This window comes from Epinephelus lanceolatus, chromosome 14 (genome assembly GCF_041903045.1).
Source record: "Epinephelus lanceolatus isolate andai-2023 chromosome 14, ASM4190304v1, whole genome shotgun sequence".
Classification (NCBI taxonomy): Eukaryota; Metazoa; Chordata; class Actinopteri; order Perciformes; family Serranidae; genus Epinephelus; species Epinephelus lanceolatus.
The window spans coordinates 15,517,027-15,536,031 of NC_135747.1; the positions used below are offsets into that span (position 1 = coordinate 15,517,027).

General features: G+C 40.1%; 1 protein-coding gene across 1 annotated transcript in view; it reads right to left on the minus strand.

The window, feature by feature from the left end:
• Positions 1 to 19,005, minus strand: part of thsd7ba (thrombospondin, type I, domain containing 7Ba) — a 243,155-nt gene that overhangs the window by 58,895 nt on the left and 165,255 nt on the right. Inside the window, exons 11-14 of the mRNA XM_078174396.1 lie at positions 16,274 to 16,389; positions 11,337 to 11,469; positions 10,609 to 10,712; positions 68 to 259 (exon numbers count right to left, since the gene is read on the minus strand). Coding sequence (XP_078030522.1) covers positions 68 to 259; positions 10,609 to 10,712; positions 11,337 to 11,469; positions 16,274 to 16,389 — 545 coding nt within the window. The remainder of the gene's footprint in view (positions 1 to 67; positions 260 to 10,608; positions 10,713 to 11,336; positions 11,470 to 16,273; positions 16,390 to 19,005) is intronic.

Below are 19,005 nucleotides of genomic sequence, written 5' to 3' on the forward strand. Positions count from 1 at the left end.
TGAGGATGAAACTGTTGCCTCAAGTGATATTTGTGTCTTACAATCTGTAAAGAGAATCTGTGTTTACCTGTGAGTGAGCGCCTGCGACTGCGGGAGCTGCCACATCCAGCGCATTCCGAGAACTTGGACCAAGCAGTCAGAGTGCAGTCATCCTTGCAAGCCACCCGGCACTCTCTGATCTGAGGGGGCACGGGGCCAGCCCAGCGCAGGCACTCTGTCATGTTGGCCGACTCACCGCTCTCCCCGACACAACTGACTCCTGCAAATACAGGGGGGAATGGCAAGAATGTCACTCCGATTATACAGACAATGCGCACATAACAGATCACATCTTCCCAGGTTGACAGTCAGTCATTGGTATTGTTTTAAATCTCCCTACAGATATATTCATGGTTATCTGTGCTAGAACAAGTCTGATTTAAGCATTATGCCACATTTATATTCACAGTTTGATTGAGCTGCAACATGGAGGGACATGTCTATTAATTTCTTTTATGTTTGGTTGAGTGGTCTCAGAAAGAAAAGGTAGCTACAGAGTTGTCATTGCGTAAGTCATAGCTATAAAAAATATTCCTGTGCAGCTTTCATGTTAAGATCTAGTGAAATGCTAATTCAACCTTGAAGCACAACACCATTAGACTTCTTCAGACAACTATGATTTATTGAATAAAAATAAGGTTTCATAATAAGGGATTAACATGAAAGCTAAATACTTTTGACAGAATGATGAATACACTATCTAATCAGAGTATCGGTATCTGATCAAAGAAGAATAAAGGCATCAAACCAAGTACTGTAGCTGCAAAATGCGCCTGTGTGTGCTAAGAATAATTACTTAGAACACACAGCAAGACCAGATGGGTTATTTCTGTTACTAAACACCTGATGTAGCACTCAATTAACTGGAAGCAGACTTTCAGTCCAGTGTGGCTGCTTTTGATAATTTTGGAAAATACCCCTGAACATGTTTTTGGCAATTGTTTTATATCTCTTACATCAAAATGAAAACTGTCAAAGAAGCGAGGCCACTATTTGTAAGGAAAAAAAAAGAGCTAGCTGTGGTTAGGAAAAAACACTTTAATACAAACTGAGAAACAGGAGGCAGGATCAATATGAGAGGTACATCAGAACCACTACATAATAAAGAAAAACGCCTGCCTTGGAAATGTGAAAATTGTTCTTGTTCTTGTTCAAAAAGAACAGAACTAAAACCCTTGACTGTGAGTCTGCTATCTTACAAAAACAAGAGAACATGTAATCCCCCCAAGAATGATCTAATCTGTAGCAAGATGCTTCATCTCTTTATGTTTTGTTGAACTCAAATAAGTTAAATTGCCTGTCAGAGATAGAAATGTACATCTTTTATGTCTGCAACTTGCATGTTGAGCCTTATAGTGCATTCATTAGCAGCACAGTTTATTAAACATTGAGACAGTGCAAATGAATTATTCAGTTTTTGGTCAAAAAAAAGGAAAAAAAAAAAAAAGACCAGTGCCTGGAACATGAAATGGGAGGAAATGCTTCACATAAAGTTCGTTATAGTTTATTACATTACAAAACAGACAGTGTATGTATTATTTAATATCCTGCTTTAATAAAAATAAGCGGCAATGCAATGAGGTTTAAGTTAAAAACTATATCGGTAAGTAACTGATTATATGTTCACACAAATGTCTTGAAGGTTCTGTATACAACATTCAGAATATTAATATAGCAGCAAACAGTTTTACAATGTTCAAGATATAGTGGAGTCATGGCGTCCTGAGCAGAGCATGAAGTCATACTCCCTGTGTGTGTGTTGTAATCTGAGCTTCTCTGTTTTTCTGTGGTGGTAGATGGTTCCACTGTGTGTGCATGTTATAGTGCATGTGAGTTCCTGTGTGTGTACCCAACTGGCAACCTAATTGCTGATGCTTTGCACTGCCTTCATACAGCGGTTACAATGGTGGTGGCTTTAAAGCATTAAAGCCCAACCTCTGGTTTCCGCCACCATATTATCATTGTTAGCTCTGACTGCACTTTAGCTGTTGTTTGCACTGTCGCTACTGTTAACACTGTTCACGCTTTTAGCACCACTGGTAGCCAATAGCCACCACCACCTCCAAGTTGCTGTGTGCAGACAATCCCAGCTCAGACTCTGAATCATAGATATGCTCTGAATGACATATACAGCTTTTTTTATTTTATTTTTATTTTTTTTTAAATAATCCATGTCTTTAAGCAAAGACATTACACCGGTGTCACAGGAACCCTCATTGGTATGCAGGCCCTCAGAAATCTAACCATCTTAAATCCACTAACAATAAACACTGAAAGAATTCTAGGCGCCACAAAATCTCCTTAAATCTTACACACTGCTCCTTAAATGTTCTTGAAATATTGTTCTCACACATGCCATTCCACATGTCATGTGCAGGATGTGAAGAGTGAAAGGAGTATTGTGAGTCAAATGGCACACATAATTCAAACACCCCCCCAACAAAGACATTTGAATGACAATAATCAGCAAATCTACAGGGTCGGAAAGGAATAATTCCCCTAATTTCCAACACTGATATTTCAGTGTGTGTGGCACTTGGCATGAAAGTGTGTGGACCTACAGTGGCTCAGCCTTGGCTTAGAGGGAAGCAACATAAATGAGGAACCTCAAAAAATAGTGATAAACCTAATGTGAGTTAATTGAATAAATTAAATAAGAAGGAAAACAAAGAAAACGAGTAGGTGTGTGGACAACCCTGCTGCTACAGAGCATGCTGGCTGAGGAGAGAAAGGGAGATGGAGGAGGGGATTTTTGTAGCTTTGTTAGATGTCACTGATTAGACTGGAGCAACTGACTGAACTAAAGCTTCTTACAACAACAATAATAGCGCAGATAGACATACTACACAGGGCATTACAATGTTCATTACATTACAATGTTCATTACATTGCTGTTTCTTAGACACTCTAGTATTTAAGTCAAGCACTGTTACCAGTGAAGGAAATGTCTGCCTTCGTCGCCTCAACATCGTTGAGGGTTCACTGATACACAAACATGCCTTTAATCCATTTTATTGATTTCTATTTGACTTTTAAATTTTGCTCTCTGACAATAACTGTTGGGTTTCTACAGGTCTGCAGAGGATGTGTGGGATGGTAATTTACATAGAAGGCTTCTACAAAGGCATTGTGAGGGAGAGCTATTATTAAAGTGCATTTATGTAACATTCACAATCCCAGCAATAAAAAAAAATTATTTTACTGTGTAATGTATGTGTTTAGGTTAAAGAGTGTTGATATAATGATGACCTTTCAAAGGTGAATCTTATTTTCCCTTTAACAAACCTGTTCAGAAAACAACTAACCATTTACAGCTGCCGCAGTATTTGTCCAATTAGCACCACTGTGGGAATAATTAAACGTCCCTGTTGGCATCTTCTGTCCATTTACCTTTAACGGTGTTCTTTCTTACCCAACCTACTCCACCCATCACAACCCCATTCTGTCATACCCAGTATCTTTTAATAGCAAACCACGGCACTGCCAGTACTGGTATTTTGAATTTGAACTTAGAGTCATGCATTTTTAACATAATTATTTCAGCCTCTGGTTGCCTTAGCCCATTTGTGTGGCCTTTCACATCATCTCCTCTCACAATTGTTAACAATTTTTGTCACAGTATCTCCACCACTGACAGGGATCATCTTTAATTATACAGTTTCATAGAAAGGTGAACACTTCTGAGGGGCGGTTGAAAGGACAAGCTTTGAAGAGGCTTGTTACTCTCCAGATTTTTTTGAAATCTTTTGCATGGCAATGTTGTAGCCACTAAAGACATCCTTAAAAAAAGATTTGATCAAGTTTCCTTTCAACTGATAGCTTTTATCAATCCAACTCAGAACATGCTGCATTTTCTACCATTGGTTTAATGCTAGGTTTTTCATTGACTTGAAAAAAAAAAAAAAAACAACCTCCCATCAAATGGAATCTTAATGTTAATTCGGTCATGCTTGTATGATCTTCTTCCTCTGCATGATGCCTTGTGAAGAGTAATGTGGATTGGATTCATCATGGTCATTAAATCACATTCTTCCTGCAGCAAGAGATGATCAACATTTCTATTGAATAATTTCTCAAAACAGTTCCAGTTCTACTCAGGGAGGGATACAACACATCCAGCTGGTTATGAGCCACAAGTTGGCTGAATTTAAATGCAGTGTGTTGTAGTTAGTGTGAAATCCATTGGCTCATTGCTCCATCTAAGTTATCAGCTACAACTTCATACAGGGTTTCAAAGTTGCCTGTTCTATTCAGCAGAAGATTTCCTTTCGGCAAGGTTAGGATTCATCTTCTCAAATATACTTATTTAGCGACGCCTCTTTTCCGTGACCTCCAGCATGTCAGGTCAGCATATGTACCATAGCCATCAACCCACTTGGTCTGACATTTGCATTCATTCAACATGCAGCCTTGCATCCGACATGGGGACAGACACACTGAGATGGGAGGAAGCATTTACTCAAGCCAAGGGCGTATTGGCTCAGTAAACCACAAACCCAATCATATGCTTGTGTCTGAAACTTGGCCCTGATTTCAGCCTTACAGTACATGCCTGACTCAATGTGCCCAGCATACTGACTGGTCTTGACTGGGCTGAAAATCCCTGGATCCTAATTGAACTGTTCTGTAACTGCTATTTGAATGTGTCATCATCTCTAGCCATCTAACAGTTTCCCAGGGCTGTACAGTATTTTTACTGAAACCTACAATTTCAACCAACACTCCTGTACAGTAATTCTCCCAGGAAAGCCAACCTAGAAACCAGAATGATGCTTACCTCATGCTGTATTTTTTTTTTTTAGATTTCTACAGTGGCTATTTGCCTGGTGTTGCCTCTCAGTTAGTGTTAGTTCAGCCAGAGTGTCACTGATGATGCAGAAAACAAAAACTACTGTAGATATACTTGTAATAAACAACAATATATATGAAGCAATGTGGTCAGCTGACAGTTCAGTGCAGTGCTTTGTTTGATACATTTACAATTTACATCCACCACCTCATGTCGATGCAGACCCCAATTTCCAAAGCAAATGTGGAAAATGCTGTCTGATGCAGCCTGAATACAAAAGAAGTCAATGGAAACGTGAATGGGAAACAAATGCAAATGTCAGCTGAGTGGCACAATTAAACGCAAAGGTGAGTTGAAAATGTTACAACTCAGGGCGTCGACTCCCTCTCTCTCTCCCCCTTTCACACTTCACTATCCTATCAATTAAAGGCAAAAAATGCCCTAAAAATATCTTACAAAAAAATAAAAAAGTCGCAACTTGAGTATGACTCAATGAATGTATGAAGGTGGGAGCAGAAACAGAGGGTCATAAGAAAATCTCAGGAAACTGAGTTTCTAATGACTTATGAAATCAACCCGTCTGAGCTGTGACACACAGTCACAGCAAATGTCTTAGCAGTCAATCCGCAAACTTTCCCAGAGTGGCCAGAAGACAGACAGAAATAATTACACAACAAAAAAACAACACAGTGCTACTAGGTAGGATTAAGTTTTATCATGCTTTACCCAGCCCGTTCTCATTCCCAGAGAGGGAAATTTGGCAGTTTGGTCAGCGGCCATCGGCATCTGAATCTGACGCACATGGCACCCTTTAGCATCTGTTTGACACACACTGAGCTTTCAGCGATCTCCAGTGTAAACCCATCTATGGCAACAAAGTCTCATTAAGAGCAAGACAGTCTGCATAAACAAACACAGGACTTTTACCCATGAGACTGCTGTCATGTTTCATGTGAAACCAAGAGTAACCATTTAGGTTTTTTTTCCAACTATGCTACACAGTTAAATACAGCATAAATCACATGACATACTCATTAGCTTACTCTTATTAAGTAATGTCACGTAAATAAAAAAAAAGCAATGATTTTAGCCTAAACCAAAATATTTTTTCTTAACCTAATCAAGTAGTTTTGCCATCCAATCCTGTGAACACAAGGTTATTTTGTAATGACATAATGCATGTAGCAAGCAGAAATTGACACGCCATCCCTGTGCGTCCAAAACTGACCCTATAGGGATATCTAGACCTTTATAGTTTAAAGTATAGGCCCACTGATCAAGCTGCCATATTTGACAAGTTGAGAGTGAATAAGCGTTGCTTTTATCATGCGGCATTTTAAGATAGGGATCAGGGATCATAAGGATCAAAGTATGCTATCATAGGGAGAGAACTGTCTGGGCTTTTCTGCTGAGGCTGCTGCCCCCGCGACCCGGACCCGGATAAGTGGAGGACGACGAGTACGAGTACGAGTACGAGTATGCTATCATAGTGATAATGCTTATGTGTAGATATTATTCACAATTAAATCATTTGTGGTGGGGGCAGAGCTGATTGCAGCTGATATTAAGCAAGAGGCAGGGTAAACCCAGGACAGTCGGTCACAGGGCAGACACATGGAGACAGGCAAAGATTCAAGCTCACATTCACAACTAATGTTTAAAGCTGCCCAACAAACTAACTTGCACCTACTTTGGAGAGACACACGCTGGATTTGTTGATAATTACTTATCATGGGTAAATGATTAAATAAACTATGAAATATAAGAAACTGGGTAAAACATGTAAATAGAGCAGGTTTGTGATGAGTGTTACCTGTACACATAACATCATTCATACATATGGCATTTATTCATATATGGCATTAACATTAGTTTATAGACTTAGACATTAAGCGTCACCCGATGCTACTGAAGACAAATGCAGAGGCGAAGGTGACCTATATTTTGCAGTCAAGCAGGATGAATGTCTGACATGATAATGCTGCACAACTCGCTTGTTCATATTCAGCTTCTCAGTGAAGGGAGATATATTTGACGTAGATACCATCTCGCACACCCTTCCCACAGGATGTGGATTCTGAAACTACAGTGAATGTAGAGTGCATAGAAAATAACACAGTGTTGAATATTGTGAGCATTACTGAAATTCAAGTTAAGGAAATCTGAATTTCAACCAGCAAAGCAAAAAAGCAGGAGGTAAAGGAAAATAGAAAACAAATAAAGCAAAATGTGCAATTGGACTTAAATGTATGTTCAAACTGCAGGAGTGATTACATGAACACAATAAGAGGAATAAAAGCTGAATCAATATAATATCTAAATCAGAATATATTGTACTTTATGAGTGTCAGTCGATGATTGCATATGAAGAGCTCCCTCAGGGCACTCAAGTATTTTTTAAAAGGTCCTTGAATAACATAATTGAGAAACCCCTGCTCTGACTTACTGTCATTAAATCTTTGATATGCCCTTATCCAATGGTCTTATGCCCCTAATATGGCCCTATTCCCAATTATTGTGCCCTAATTATGCCCCATTGTGACATTTATATGACTTTTTCATTGAAATGGTTCAGCCATCTGCTGAGTTAAAGTAAATCTTGGATACATTCTTTGTTGCTTCAAATTTATATTTAAATTCAGTATTTCTACAGACTGCAAATTCCAAAACCATGCTTCAGTTTGTGAAATGTCACAGGTATTTAACTTAGTCATTTTCTAATCATATTCAAATAGGAGGCTCTAAAGGTCAATGAGGCTTGCTCTTAACCTGGGAACACTACAGACACTTTTCCCATCCTCACCAAAAAGTCATAGAAACTCACTTGAGAAATGTCAGTCATAATTATACTGCCACGTAAAAATGAGCAACGGTGAGAGCAGAAATGCTAGAAAGTTCTCAAGGCTGCACTGTGAGCCACTGAAAACTTCACTTGAATCACATCAGTAAATTAGATAGAACAGCCAGTTTCTGGGATTTATTGGGACATTTGCTCTCCTCTAAACGAGTCTGAAATGATCCAATTAACACTCTGGCTCTATAACGATTTGGGCCAGTGGCAGTCTTTTTCACACCTCCACTCAAAGAAATGTAGTTCTTCGTGAAGGACAGTAAACAGGAATCTGCACTGTCTAAAAAACACCCAACACATTCACAAACTCACACATCACAATCAATTTGGGGTGGTAATCACACGGATACAATACTTATATTTTGCTGCCAACAGCAATGATCGTATCATAATACAGGCAATTGTGCAGTGTGGAGCAGACAAACATCAACAACACATCAAATTTAGTTGTGTAACTACAGAGGAAAATATCTTCTGATGGAAAGAAAAGTATTTTTCATTAAGCAGGAATCATGTCATGCACAGTAGTGTGGAGTTGCATCAGTTCACACACAGTTTTACAGACAAAAATGTCAACAGTAAGGGATGAATAGCCCTCTGCATTATTTTGAATCTGTTTTAGCAGGAGATTCAAATAAGTAAATAGCAAACTACTGTATATTCAAACAAGCGGGAATTCGCAATAGCTGCAACCACACATGTACATGCATCCACATGTTGCCCCTTTTTGCTGTTTGGCATGAACAATTAATCAGCTGTCCTTTGACTCATGACCAATCTTCCCACAAAATCTAAGGCAAGTCTGTGAATCCATTTGGAAGATAGGCACCTTTTTGTGATTGGACATTCCCATTGCCATTTCCTCTTTTTAGCCATTTAGCATAAATACAAACCAACACATACACGATACGATATTATCACAACACCTAGGTCACAATTAAGGGTGGGGGAAAGAATCAATACAGCATTGTATTGTGATATTTTGCATGGCGATATTGTATCAATACACAGACACCAAGTATTGATCTTTTATTATATACATTCTTAATTTTTGCAAATACACATTTTAATACAACTTCTGGTACTAGAATAATAAAATCAATTACTTTGTTGGTCCACTAGATGGTGCTGATGGTTGTTTTTGTTTTTTGTCTTAGTCATTTGGTAGGAAGTTCTTCAAAAGAAAGATGGAGGCACCGGGCAGAGAAATCAGAAATGTGCCATCGGCGATACGACGTTATTGCAATATGCAACACTAACGCTATCTTTGGATGGTGGAGCGTGAGGTGAGCCCTCGTGTTCGTAGTCCCATAGTGTCTGATTCTCATATGACACTGCTTGAAATTTGCATGTGTCATATCCACGTCCTTCTTTCCTTCTGTGTTAAAAAATCCCAAGTATGTCCAGATGTTTGATTTGAACGCCAACGGCACATTTCTGATTTCTTTCTCCGGTGCCTCCATCTTTGTTTTGATGAACTTCCTGTCAAATGCTGCTGACTGAGACCTCTGCTGTCCTCATCAGCAAAACAAACAAACAAACAAACAAACAAAAAAACAAACAAAAAAAAAACCCATCAGCACCATCTAGTGGACTGACAAAGCAATTGATTTTATTATTTTAGTACCAAAAGTTGTATAACAATATGTATTTGCAAATATTAATAATATACATAATAAAAGATTGATACTTAGTGTCTGTGTATCACTACAATATCACTATGCAAAATATTGTGATACTATGCTGTATCAATTTTTTCCCCCTCTCCTTACACACACACACACACACAAACACACACACACACACACACACAAACACACTTGACCTCCGTGCCAAATTTCAGCCCCCAGCACAAAAACTGTTGCCTCCAAAGGGTGGGGAAATTTTCATGGTCTGACCCACTAACCGACAGAGCGAGCTATAGAGCTGCTGGTCACAGCAAAAAAACAGCAATACTAGCTTGTATATCAAGATGTTACATCATTGAGTACAGTGCTGATTTATCAGAAAGCCACATTGTAAGAACAAATTGTGATATCGCTACTGGTACATCAGTATCATTATATTAGTACAAAAGAAAATCTACTGTTTGTATTTTTCCTGTATACACAGCATTGACTAATGCCACATGCCACAGCATTTACAGTCTAAGCTGGTTTCCTGACTGTACATAACTGCTGCAAAAATAGCTGCAGCTTATGTGCCAACATCTTACTAGGAAAACACATGGTGTCAGAAGATTCTGCACATTAATTTGTACAAACATTTATTAGAAATGTGTCTAAATAAACTGAGGGAACAAAGGTTCAACTGTCAATTACAGGGACAAAGTTTAATTTAAAATTATTTCTGTTTATGGCTTTGTTCTTACTGCATTATTAATGGGTTGTGTTCTGCGAGAGGTTTTTTTCATTGTTGATTTGCAGACTATAAATCGAAGTACTCTCTTGAAGTCAGACTTAATGACACCAGACGCTCAAGCCATAAAGCACTTTTTCATCATTTCATCAAAAGCCTCTATTGGAAGGGCACTGTTGTATGAGCCAAACAAGTTTTCAAACTTTATTGTGCGAGTCCATCCACGTTTGTGTGTACTGTGTGTAACAAGGCTGATTGTTTCTTTCGACCTGCTGGTAAGATGTGCTCGTGGCCATCTGACTTGCTGCATTCATTAATAAGAAACCAGTGTTGTGATGAGATCATCAAGACAACAGAGAGAAAGGTTCATCTTGTTACACTCTCTGGACAAATTGCCTCCGTCTTTTATGTTTCCATCACTTGCTTGTTAAAGGAGCAGATCTGAGAGGGCTATTAGGTCTCATTAAATAAGGATAGTAAGAGATGGAGGCGCAATGCTTTAAATGGTGATATAGCAGCAGCTGACAAGTGTGGAGAATATAAAAGATCAGGGAAGAAAAAAAACACTTGCCTCTTGTTTCTAAACCATTTCCACAGTCTTCTCCAGGTCCAGATAATCCCCGTCGAACAGATTCTGGAACCAAACTACAGCTGTGCCACTTGTGTGTCCTCCAACTGCATGGAATCACAAAGACAGGCAGATTTTGGAAAGGCAGTGTGTCATTGTAGCTTTATTCACACATTTTCTTTCTTTAAATCTAACAATAGTTGGAGACAATGACCTCCCTGTCTACCAAAAAACCACCACAGCTGTTCGTCAGTATCCTCCTTGTTAGGTGTGACTCATACAGTAGATATTGTCAAACTTATTCTTTAAAGGAAAACTTTTTCAACCAGCTCTGTGTCATCACAGTGTGTACAGCCGGTGTTTGGCTACCTCCCATGTTACTGGTGCCTGCAGCTCTCCACCCATCCACCAACCACAGCCCACCAGGTGATGCAAAACACTTCATCAATGACACATTTCACTTTGTTTCCCTTTAGGAGTTGCTTTTCTCATATTTAACAATAGAGCATACTATTACACCATGAGCACCATGAAAGTATGTGTCAAATGCCACGGTGTTAATACCATTATAAAAGGACATCTAGACATCTCAAGTACTTTGCAACAATAACACACACTCAGGCTGCAATTACACTTCATTCTCACCCTGTGCTATTATACAGTGGGTGAGCTTATCCTTGGAGAAAGGAACAAGAAAGGAAAATGTTTGGTTATAAATTGTGTGTTTTTACCTATACACTGGACACACAGGAAGTGATTCACATTCTCTCTCTTCATACAGTGTGTCAGGGCACTCTTGACCTCCATTAGCAGCCCTCTGAATGATGGTTCTGTATCGAGACTGTGTGGCGGCAGTTGCATTTTCTGTTGAACATGAAACACAATCTTCACAAAAAGGCTGCGTTCAGTGGCAGATTAGTTGCACAATTGTATTTAACTGAACGTTTTCCAGGAGATAGAGAAGGTAAAATGATACTGAGTCAAATGGCTGACATATAAAGCCTGAGACACCAAATAAATGGCGACACAATATCACGAGTGCAGTCTAATATCTCGAAGTTGATCTGATCCTGATTAGCTTGCCCTTGTGGCTGTGATGTCCTCCACTTCACTGCAGTCTGTTCGGACACACCACACTGTAATGGCTTCATTTGGCTCACGCTCCAAGGCTCATTACACAACACTAATTACTAAACATTGAAAATGGTGCAATTAAGAAAGTGATTACATCATCAGCGGACCCAATGGACTACAGCATATTTACAGAGACGAGATGCCTGCTCAATTCTTTTAAAAACAATTACACACTTTTTGATTTCCAAGATACTTACAGTACACACATTGAAACCCATTAAAATTCCATTTTCCTCTTGATGTGTCAGCTTAATGTAATGAACAGTTAGCACTGTCATTTACACTTAAATGTAATCATTGAATACACTAGAGACATCAAGGGAGAGCACATTTCTGTGGCAACATTTTGAATTTTTAAACAAGTCTTCGGTGGCATTATAATACAGTAGAGCATATGTGCCTCATACCTGATAAGGCTTTCCTCATACAATGCCTTGATACTATAACTATATACAAAAGTTATATATTGTGGAAAGCTGCAACTATTATTTTCATTTTGGATTAATCTGCCAATCTATTTCTCAGTGTATCAATCAATGATTTGATCTTTTAAATATTCAGTAAAAAGGTAATTTCCCCAAACATGCAAGTTGACATATTGAAATAGCTTTTTTTGTCAGACCAAAAGTCCAAAACCCAAAGATATTCACTTTACTATGATAGAATACCAGTGAATTAGTCTGCTTTTTGCTTGAAAAACTACTTAAAGTGGCAGATGGTAACTATAAGGCTGTCTCAGTCACTGGCTTTATTTAAGTCTCTCCTAAAAATGCACTTCTATTGGAAAGCATATCTTGACTTATTGCCATCTTATTGATGTTACTGACCATTTATTATCTTAATTTTATGTTTGGTCTTCCTTATTTTATCTTTTACTGAGGTGACATTTTATTTGTTTTATTCTCCTTGTGTTTTCAATGTGTTAAGTGTTATTGTACAGCACTTTGTAACTCTGTTTTGAAAGGTGCTATGTAAATAAAGTTTATTCTTAATATTTTACAAAATGTAACTTTGTCATAGGGCAGCGGTGGTGGTTAGCACTGTAGTCTCACAGCAAGAGGGTTGCCGGTTCGATCCCGGGTGTGGGAGCCCTTCTGTGCGGAGTTTGCATGTTCTCCCCGTGTCAGCGTGGGTTCTCTCCGGGTACTCCAGCTTCCTCCCACAGTCCAAAGACATGCAGGTTAATTGATAACTCTAAATTGTCCGTAGGTATGAATGTGAGCATGAATGGTTGTTTGTCTCTATGTGTCAGCCCTGTGATAGTCTGGCGACCTGTCCAGGGTGTACCCTGCCTCTCGCCAAATGTCAGCTGGGATAGGCTCCAGCCCCCCCGCGACCCTCAAGAGGATGAAGCAGTTAGAAGATGAATGAATGAATGAATGAACTTTGTCATATTTGCTGAAACTCTCGCTACAGTACATCCTTACAGAAGTCCATGAGACAGATAATCTGAATGCTCCTAATGGTATTTGCAAGAATCCAACCCAGCTAATCGAAAACAACCAATCAGAACCAAGGAGTCAAATGCAGATGTCAATCATGTCAATCACTGCTTGTGAACTGGGGTCACACTGTCACTGTTACTGCATTGCCTATTTCTCAGCTCCGTGTCTTCAGATACATATTTTAATGTACTGTTTGGCTGTAAAATGGGAGCATTTGCTTTGGTCAGCAGTGTTGGTTTTTGGCTCAAATGTTTTCAACAATGCAGCCAGGTTACAAACTGTCTGATTTTACAGCTAAACTGTACACTGAAATATGTTTTCTAAAAACATCTGAGGTGAGAAATAGACAAGGCAATAACAAAATCTTGAATCATATTCAATCAGCTCTGTCTCGTTGGACCGCAGTTCATGAGCCGCAATTGACAGCTATGTTAAAGACTGGTGGATTCTTGCAAATGCCATTAATAATACTACTAGGAGGAACACTTTTTTCACAGATTTTCTGTCTCATGTACTACTGTCAGGATATAGTGACAGTTTCATTAAATATAACAAAAACATATTTTTTTTTTTTTATAAAAGTTAACAACTACAGCTTTAAACTTAACCAGTTGTTGCTTGTTGGCCATTGATTTTTTTCATCGATTGACTAATCAGTTAACCAACTAACAATTGCAGCCCTCAAATAGTTTAACTATTAATGCTATAGTGCGTAACTTCTACAGGTCTGTAAATGTCCGTTTCACCCAAGCCACTACTAGAGGAGATGACACAATGCTGATTAAGCCGATTGGCTCCTCTAACATCTCGCGGTATTTTTCAATATATATAATTTTTAGTTTGCGTGTCGACCGGCGACATTCCCGCGCTGGCGCACAGGAAATGCTGCGTTTTACCTCACAACAAGAAGGGAGGGGGAGGAAGAGCGGAGAGTGTCACAGCAAGAGGTAGAGCGCAGGTAGAAAGTGAAAGCAACATGGCGGAGAAGCGGCCGAGAAACGGTTCAGAAGTGGATCCTACCACAAAGAAAAAGCCTGGATGTTTGGCTGAAGGTCTATTAGCAAAGAAGGAAAGTGACCGACGGAGAAGGCAAACAAGGATTTGTATTGGCGTCGCTTTCCTCGGTGGAGAGCCCTGAAGGAAGAAATTGGGCTGAGGGCAGACACGGATGTTGCCTTGCTGCTGTTGGATAAGTGACTTGGTTTATAATTATATTATGAGTAGTATGTGTTGCTGTTACATGTACTGGACCTAGTACTTTATTATTTTCTTGGAAATGGTGCTATGAACGTAATGTAATGTTAGCATCCTGGTGTTCGCCACGTTGTGTAGCATTGTGTACACGGTGTGAAGCGAGTGTTACTCTGTGTACACGGTGTGTGGCAACTGGCAAGTGTTACTCTGTGTACACGGTGTGTAGCGAGTGTTACTCTGTGTACACAGTGTGTGGCGACTGGCCAGTATTACTCTGTGTACACGGTGTGTGGCGACTGGCCAGTGTTACTCTGTGTACACGGTGTGTGGCGACTGGCCAGTATTACTCTGTGTACACGGTGTGTGGCGACTGGCCAGTATTACTCTGTGTACACGGTGTGTGGCGACTGGCCAGTGGTACTCTGTGTACACGGTGTGTGGCGACTGGCCAGTGTTACTCTGTGTACACGGTGTGTGGCGACTGGCCAGTATTACTCTGTGTACACGGTGTGTGGCGACTGGCCAGTGGTACTCTGTGTACACGGTGTGTGGCGACTGGCCAGTGTTACTCTGTGTACACGGTGTGTGGCGACTGGCCAGTGGTACTCTGTGTACACGGTGTGTGGCGACTGGCCAGTGTTACTCTGTGTACACGGTGTGTGGCGACTGGCCAGTGGTACTCTGTGTACACGGTGTGTGGCGACTGGCCAGTATTACTCTGTGTACACGGTGTGTGGCGACTGGCCAGTATTACTCTGTGTACACGGTGTGTGGCGACTGGCCAGTGGTACTCTGTGTACACGGTGTGTGGCGACTGGCCAGTGTTACTCTGTGTACACGGTGTGTGGCGACTGGCCAGTGTTACTCTGTGTACACGGTGTGTGGCGACTGGCCAGTGTTACTCTGTGTACACGGTGTGTGGCGACTGGCCAGTGTTACTCTGTGTACACGGTGTGTGGCGACTGGCCAGTGTTACTCTGTGTACACGGTGTGTGGCGACTGGCCAGTGTTACTCTGTGTACACGGTGTGTGGCGACTGGCCAGTATTACTCTGTGTACACGGTGTGTGGCGACTGGCCAGTGTTACTCTGTGTACACGGTGTGTGGCGAGTGTTACTCTGTGTACATGGAGTGCCGCTGGCTTATTAGTTGTAATAACGCATTATCCGCTGGGAGGCGACAGAAGTTATGCACTATAGCTTTAATGCAAGATGGAAGAGGAGGTAGAAAACAGGTATTATACAAAAGTAAAAAGGCAGGGAAAATGAGTGGAGAGGAAAGACAGGGAGGGACTGAAGGAAAAAAGGGCAAAAGAGAAGAAAGAAACATACATTTTCTAGGATATCCCCTGAACCAATTCTTATTTCTTTTATCTTACCTGTTATTTCTTTAAGCATTTATTTACTTTAGTCCTGATAATCCTTTGCATGTATATAAGAATGTACATATTATCTATATTACTGTCATATCTATTCAATTTTTTTTTGCTTGTTCTGCTCGTTTTAGTTATTTGAGATGTTGGGATTGTGGGGTGGGGTGGTAGGGACGTACAGTAGCTATTGTAAAGACCAACACTTCCTTGTATTTCTTTGTTTTCTATTAGAAGTAGCCCAACTGCTGTAAGGGACTATAATTTTGACAAATGAAGAGTATAAAACATTCTCGGCCCGAATATTGTGTACCATACAGATACGTACTTAAAGGGCAAACAGCCCCACCTAATCTCAAGTGGCTGAAATGAAGTAAAGTGTAGGGGTAAGTGATTTGAAGTTTTATGATAACAAGCGTTTTTTAAGATTAAAACATGTAATTTTCACAAAAATTTTGCTGTTTTATAAAACCACCTGCCACTGGTAAGCAACAGTTAGTTAGGAGGAGTTTAGGAGAAGAGCTACCTGGCATACAGGTCGATGGGCAGGTTGTCCATTCACTGAAGGGTGTCACAATGCAGTCTTTCTTGCAGGGAAGCAAACAGGGTCGGACAGTTTCTGGACGAGCAGAATCTGAACACCTAAACATACAAACAGTGGTCTTAAATTCTCTTCATTCCCCAGGGGATGAATGATGAACGTCCTGAGTCTTGCCGCTAACAGGACAGTGCAGTGAAACAACTGCCCTGTCCTTGACATCACACATCTCCCCACAGAAAACATGATTGATCACATGTCCCCCCTGCCTGCTTGCTCAGGAAAAAGGCAGACAAATATAAAAAATTACGTTTTTCTCACACATTCAGCTGCCTCCCAAGGTACAAATATTGCTGTATGAGACGGGGATATCCTACCACTACTCAAGCACACAAAGTGCCTGTATTTTATGGTTAATAATATATTGTCGATTTGAAAGCCCAAGTATCTTGAAGCTGCACTAATAAAACTGTTTTATTTCAACAATGGATCGAATATGTGTAATGTGAAAGGTGTGGCTCGTGGTGACAAACCCACAGAGAATAATCACCCGGTTTTGTAGTCAGCCCAGTCACCAGAATGAAATGTTAGCACTGTGGGTTTTACAATTGATGGATTTGTTACATTTGTATTTCCTTTCCTATAATGTAGTTCAGATTAGATGTAGGCCGTATGAGCTGAGTTTCATCTGGAGGTGGAGAGAGGATAGTGGATGGGGTGGCATCTATAGGCAAGATGGCTGACAAGCAGCAGACAACAGCAGACCCCTGTTTGAGACCACAGAGTGTATAAATAATGGACGTAGCCACTGTGACATCACCCATTGGTTTGTGGACTGCTGTTTCGAAGCCTCAATTTGTCATTTTGGCCACTGCCATCTTGTTTTTTTGGAACAGGAAGTGACAGTATTTAGATGAGAGGATGGAGGTGTGGAGGAGTGAGGGGTGGATTTGACCCAAAGACTTTGGTGACACTTTGCAGACAGCCTGTCACTGAAGCGACCCTTAACTATGCGTAACTTTGGGCCTTGATAACATGTAAACAGGTGAGTTATAGAGAACTTCACCTCCTGTATAGCTGTCAGGAATGTTGAAATTAGCCATAGAGACCAAAACCATTTTTGTACCAGGCTATAAACATCTTTATTTCTACTATGAAGGTGGGCATTTCAACATGGGAGTCCAATGGACTTCTGGCCTCAAGTGGCCATTCGATGAACTGCAGTTTATGGCACTTTTACATTGGCTTCATTTTTCAGCCTGGGAGGTTGCCACATGTTTGAGGCTAACATAGTGGCTATGTATGAAACATACCTATGTAAAATATCTGTGGTTTGCAGAAAAGTACAATGCCAACATTGGCGACTGGGTTGCTGTTGTTCCTTTAAGCTCTACAGAGAAAACTGTTTTGGATTTCTATCACACAACTCTATTCTCATAAACCTCCAATGCTTTCACCTAAAAAGCACTGACAAACCCACTTTACACGACCAGTCCATCACCGGACAGCAGACAAAGTTAGTGACTGGCTGGTGAAAAAAGAGAAGCATGTAAAAAGACAAACATTAGGAGTCGGTAGAGACCAAAGCAAAGCTAAATGAATCCAAAAGAATGCTCAAGTTAGTCCCCGTGGTCCAACTGTAATCAAATGTATTTAGTCAGGATAAATCCCTTTAGATGTAGCCAATCATCTCTATTAAGGGGTCCAAAAACAAACACTAATCCAGCTGATATTTCTCAATTATCCATAAGTATTCCAACCAGCAAGTTCCCTTGACTGATGAAATTTGTCCATGCTTCATCCCTTTTCCTGAAAGAAGATTTGAGTTAGAGTTGATGCAAGGTAAATGTTTACGAATTACCTTTTGAAAGCTTTCAGGGGACATGTTTATTGACCATCTTCCTGCATTCTGAGTAGAAAAAAAAATCCCAAGTGCTTTAAAAGTCAAGTATTAATTGGAATCTCTCCTAATTAACGTATCCACTGGATTCCTCCAGTAATTCATTTGCTAACATAAATTAACTCCATAAGGTGATGTTGGTGTTGTGTTTTCTGTTTGTTCCACTTCCCCTTAGGTTGTCAAAAATAATCAATTAATGCAGCTTTGGGCAATGCTTACATACATTACTAATCAATAACAATATTCAACAGATAAATACTTAGAGCACTTGTGTTTGTGGTAGATATGAATACATGGAATGCATTGCAGCTGCCAGGTTTGTTACCAGGACTGTGTAGCAAAAGAAAGGGGAAATCAGGTGAGTCGTTTATCTCCCCATATACATGTGTAGAGCAGCCACACAAGTCTTGTGTTGCCACCGAGGAGACAGAGTGTTCTAGGAGGAAAAATCAATCAAAGTCCACAGCATGGCTGCTAATTAAACCTGAGAAAAGTGAGGATATGCAAACTGTTTACCAATGAATCATTCCTGCCATGCCAAGGACACCATTACCAGGTTTTAAAGTGAACTTCACTTTTACGAATTTCTTTGTGTTAAGATGAAAACTAATCGTGTATTTCCTCTGTATTAAGGTTACTACATGTCTTGTGTAACGTATCTGTAATGGAGCCTTTGGCTGTTGTATTTTGTGTGTCGTGCAACCTTGAAGTGGTGTGGATTAATGCAGCTATGTAAAATCAAATAAATCATAAGCTTTGATGTCTTCATCAACAGGCAGCCAACTCCCCCCCAACCCCATCACACAAACACATACACAGA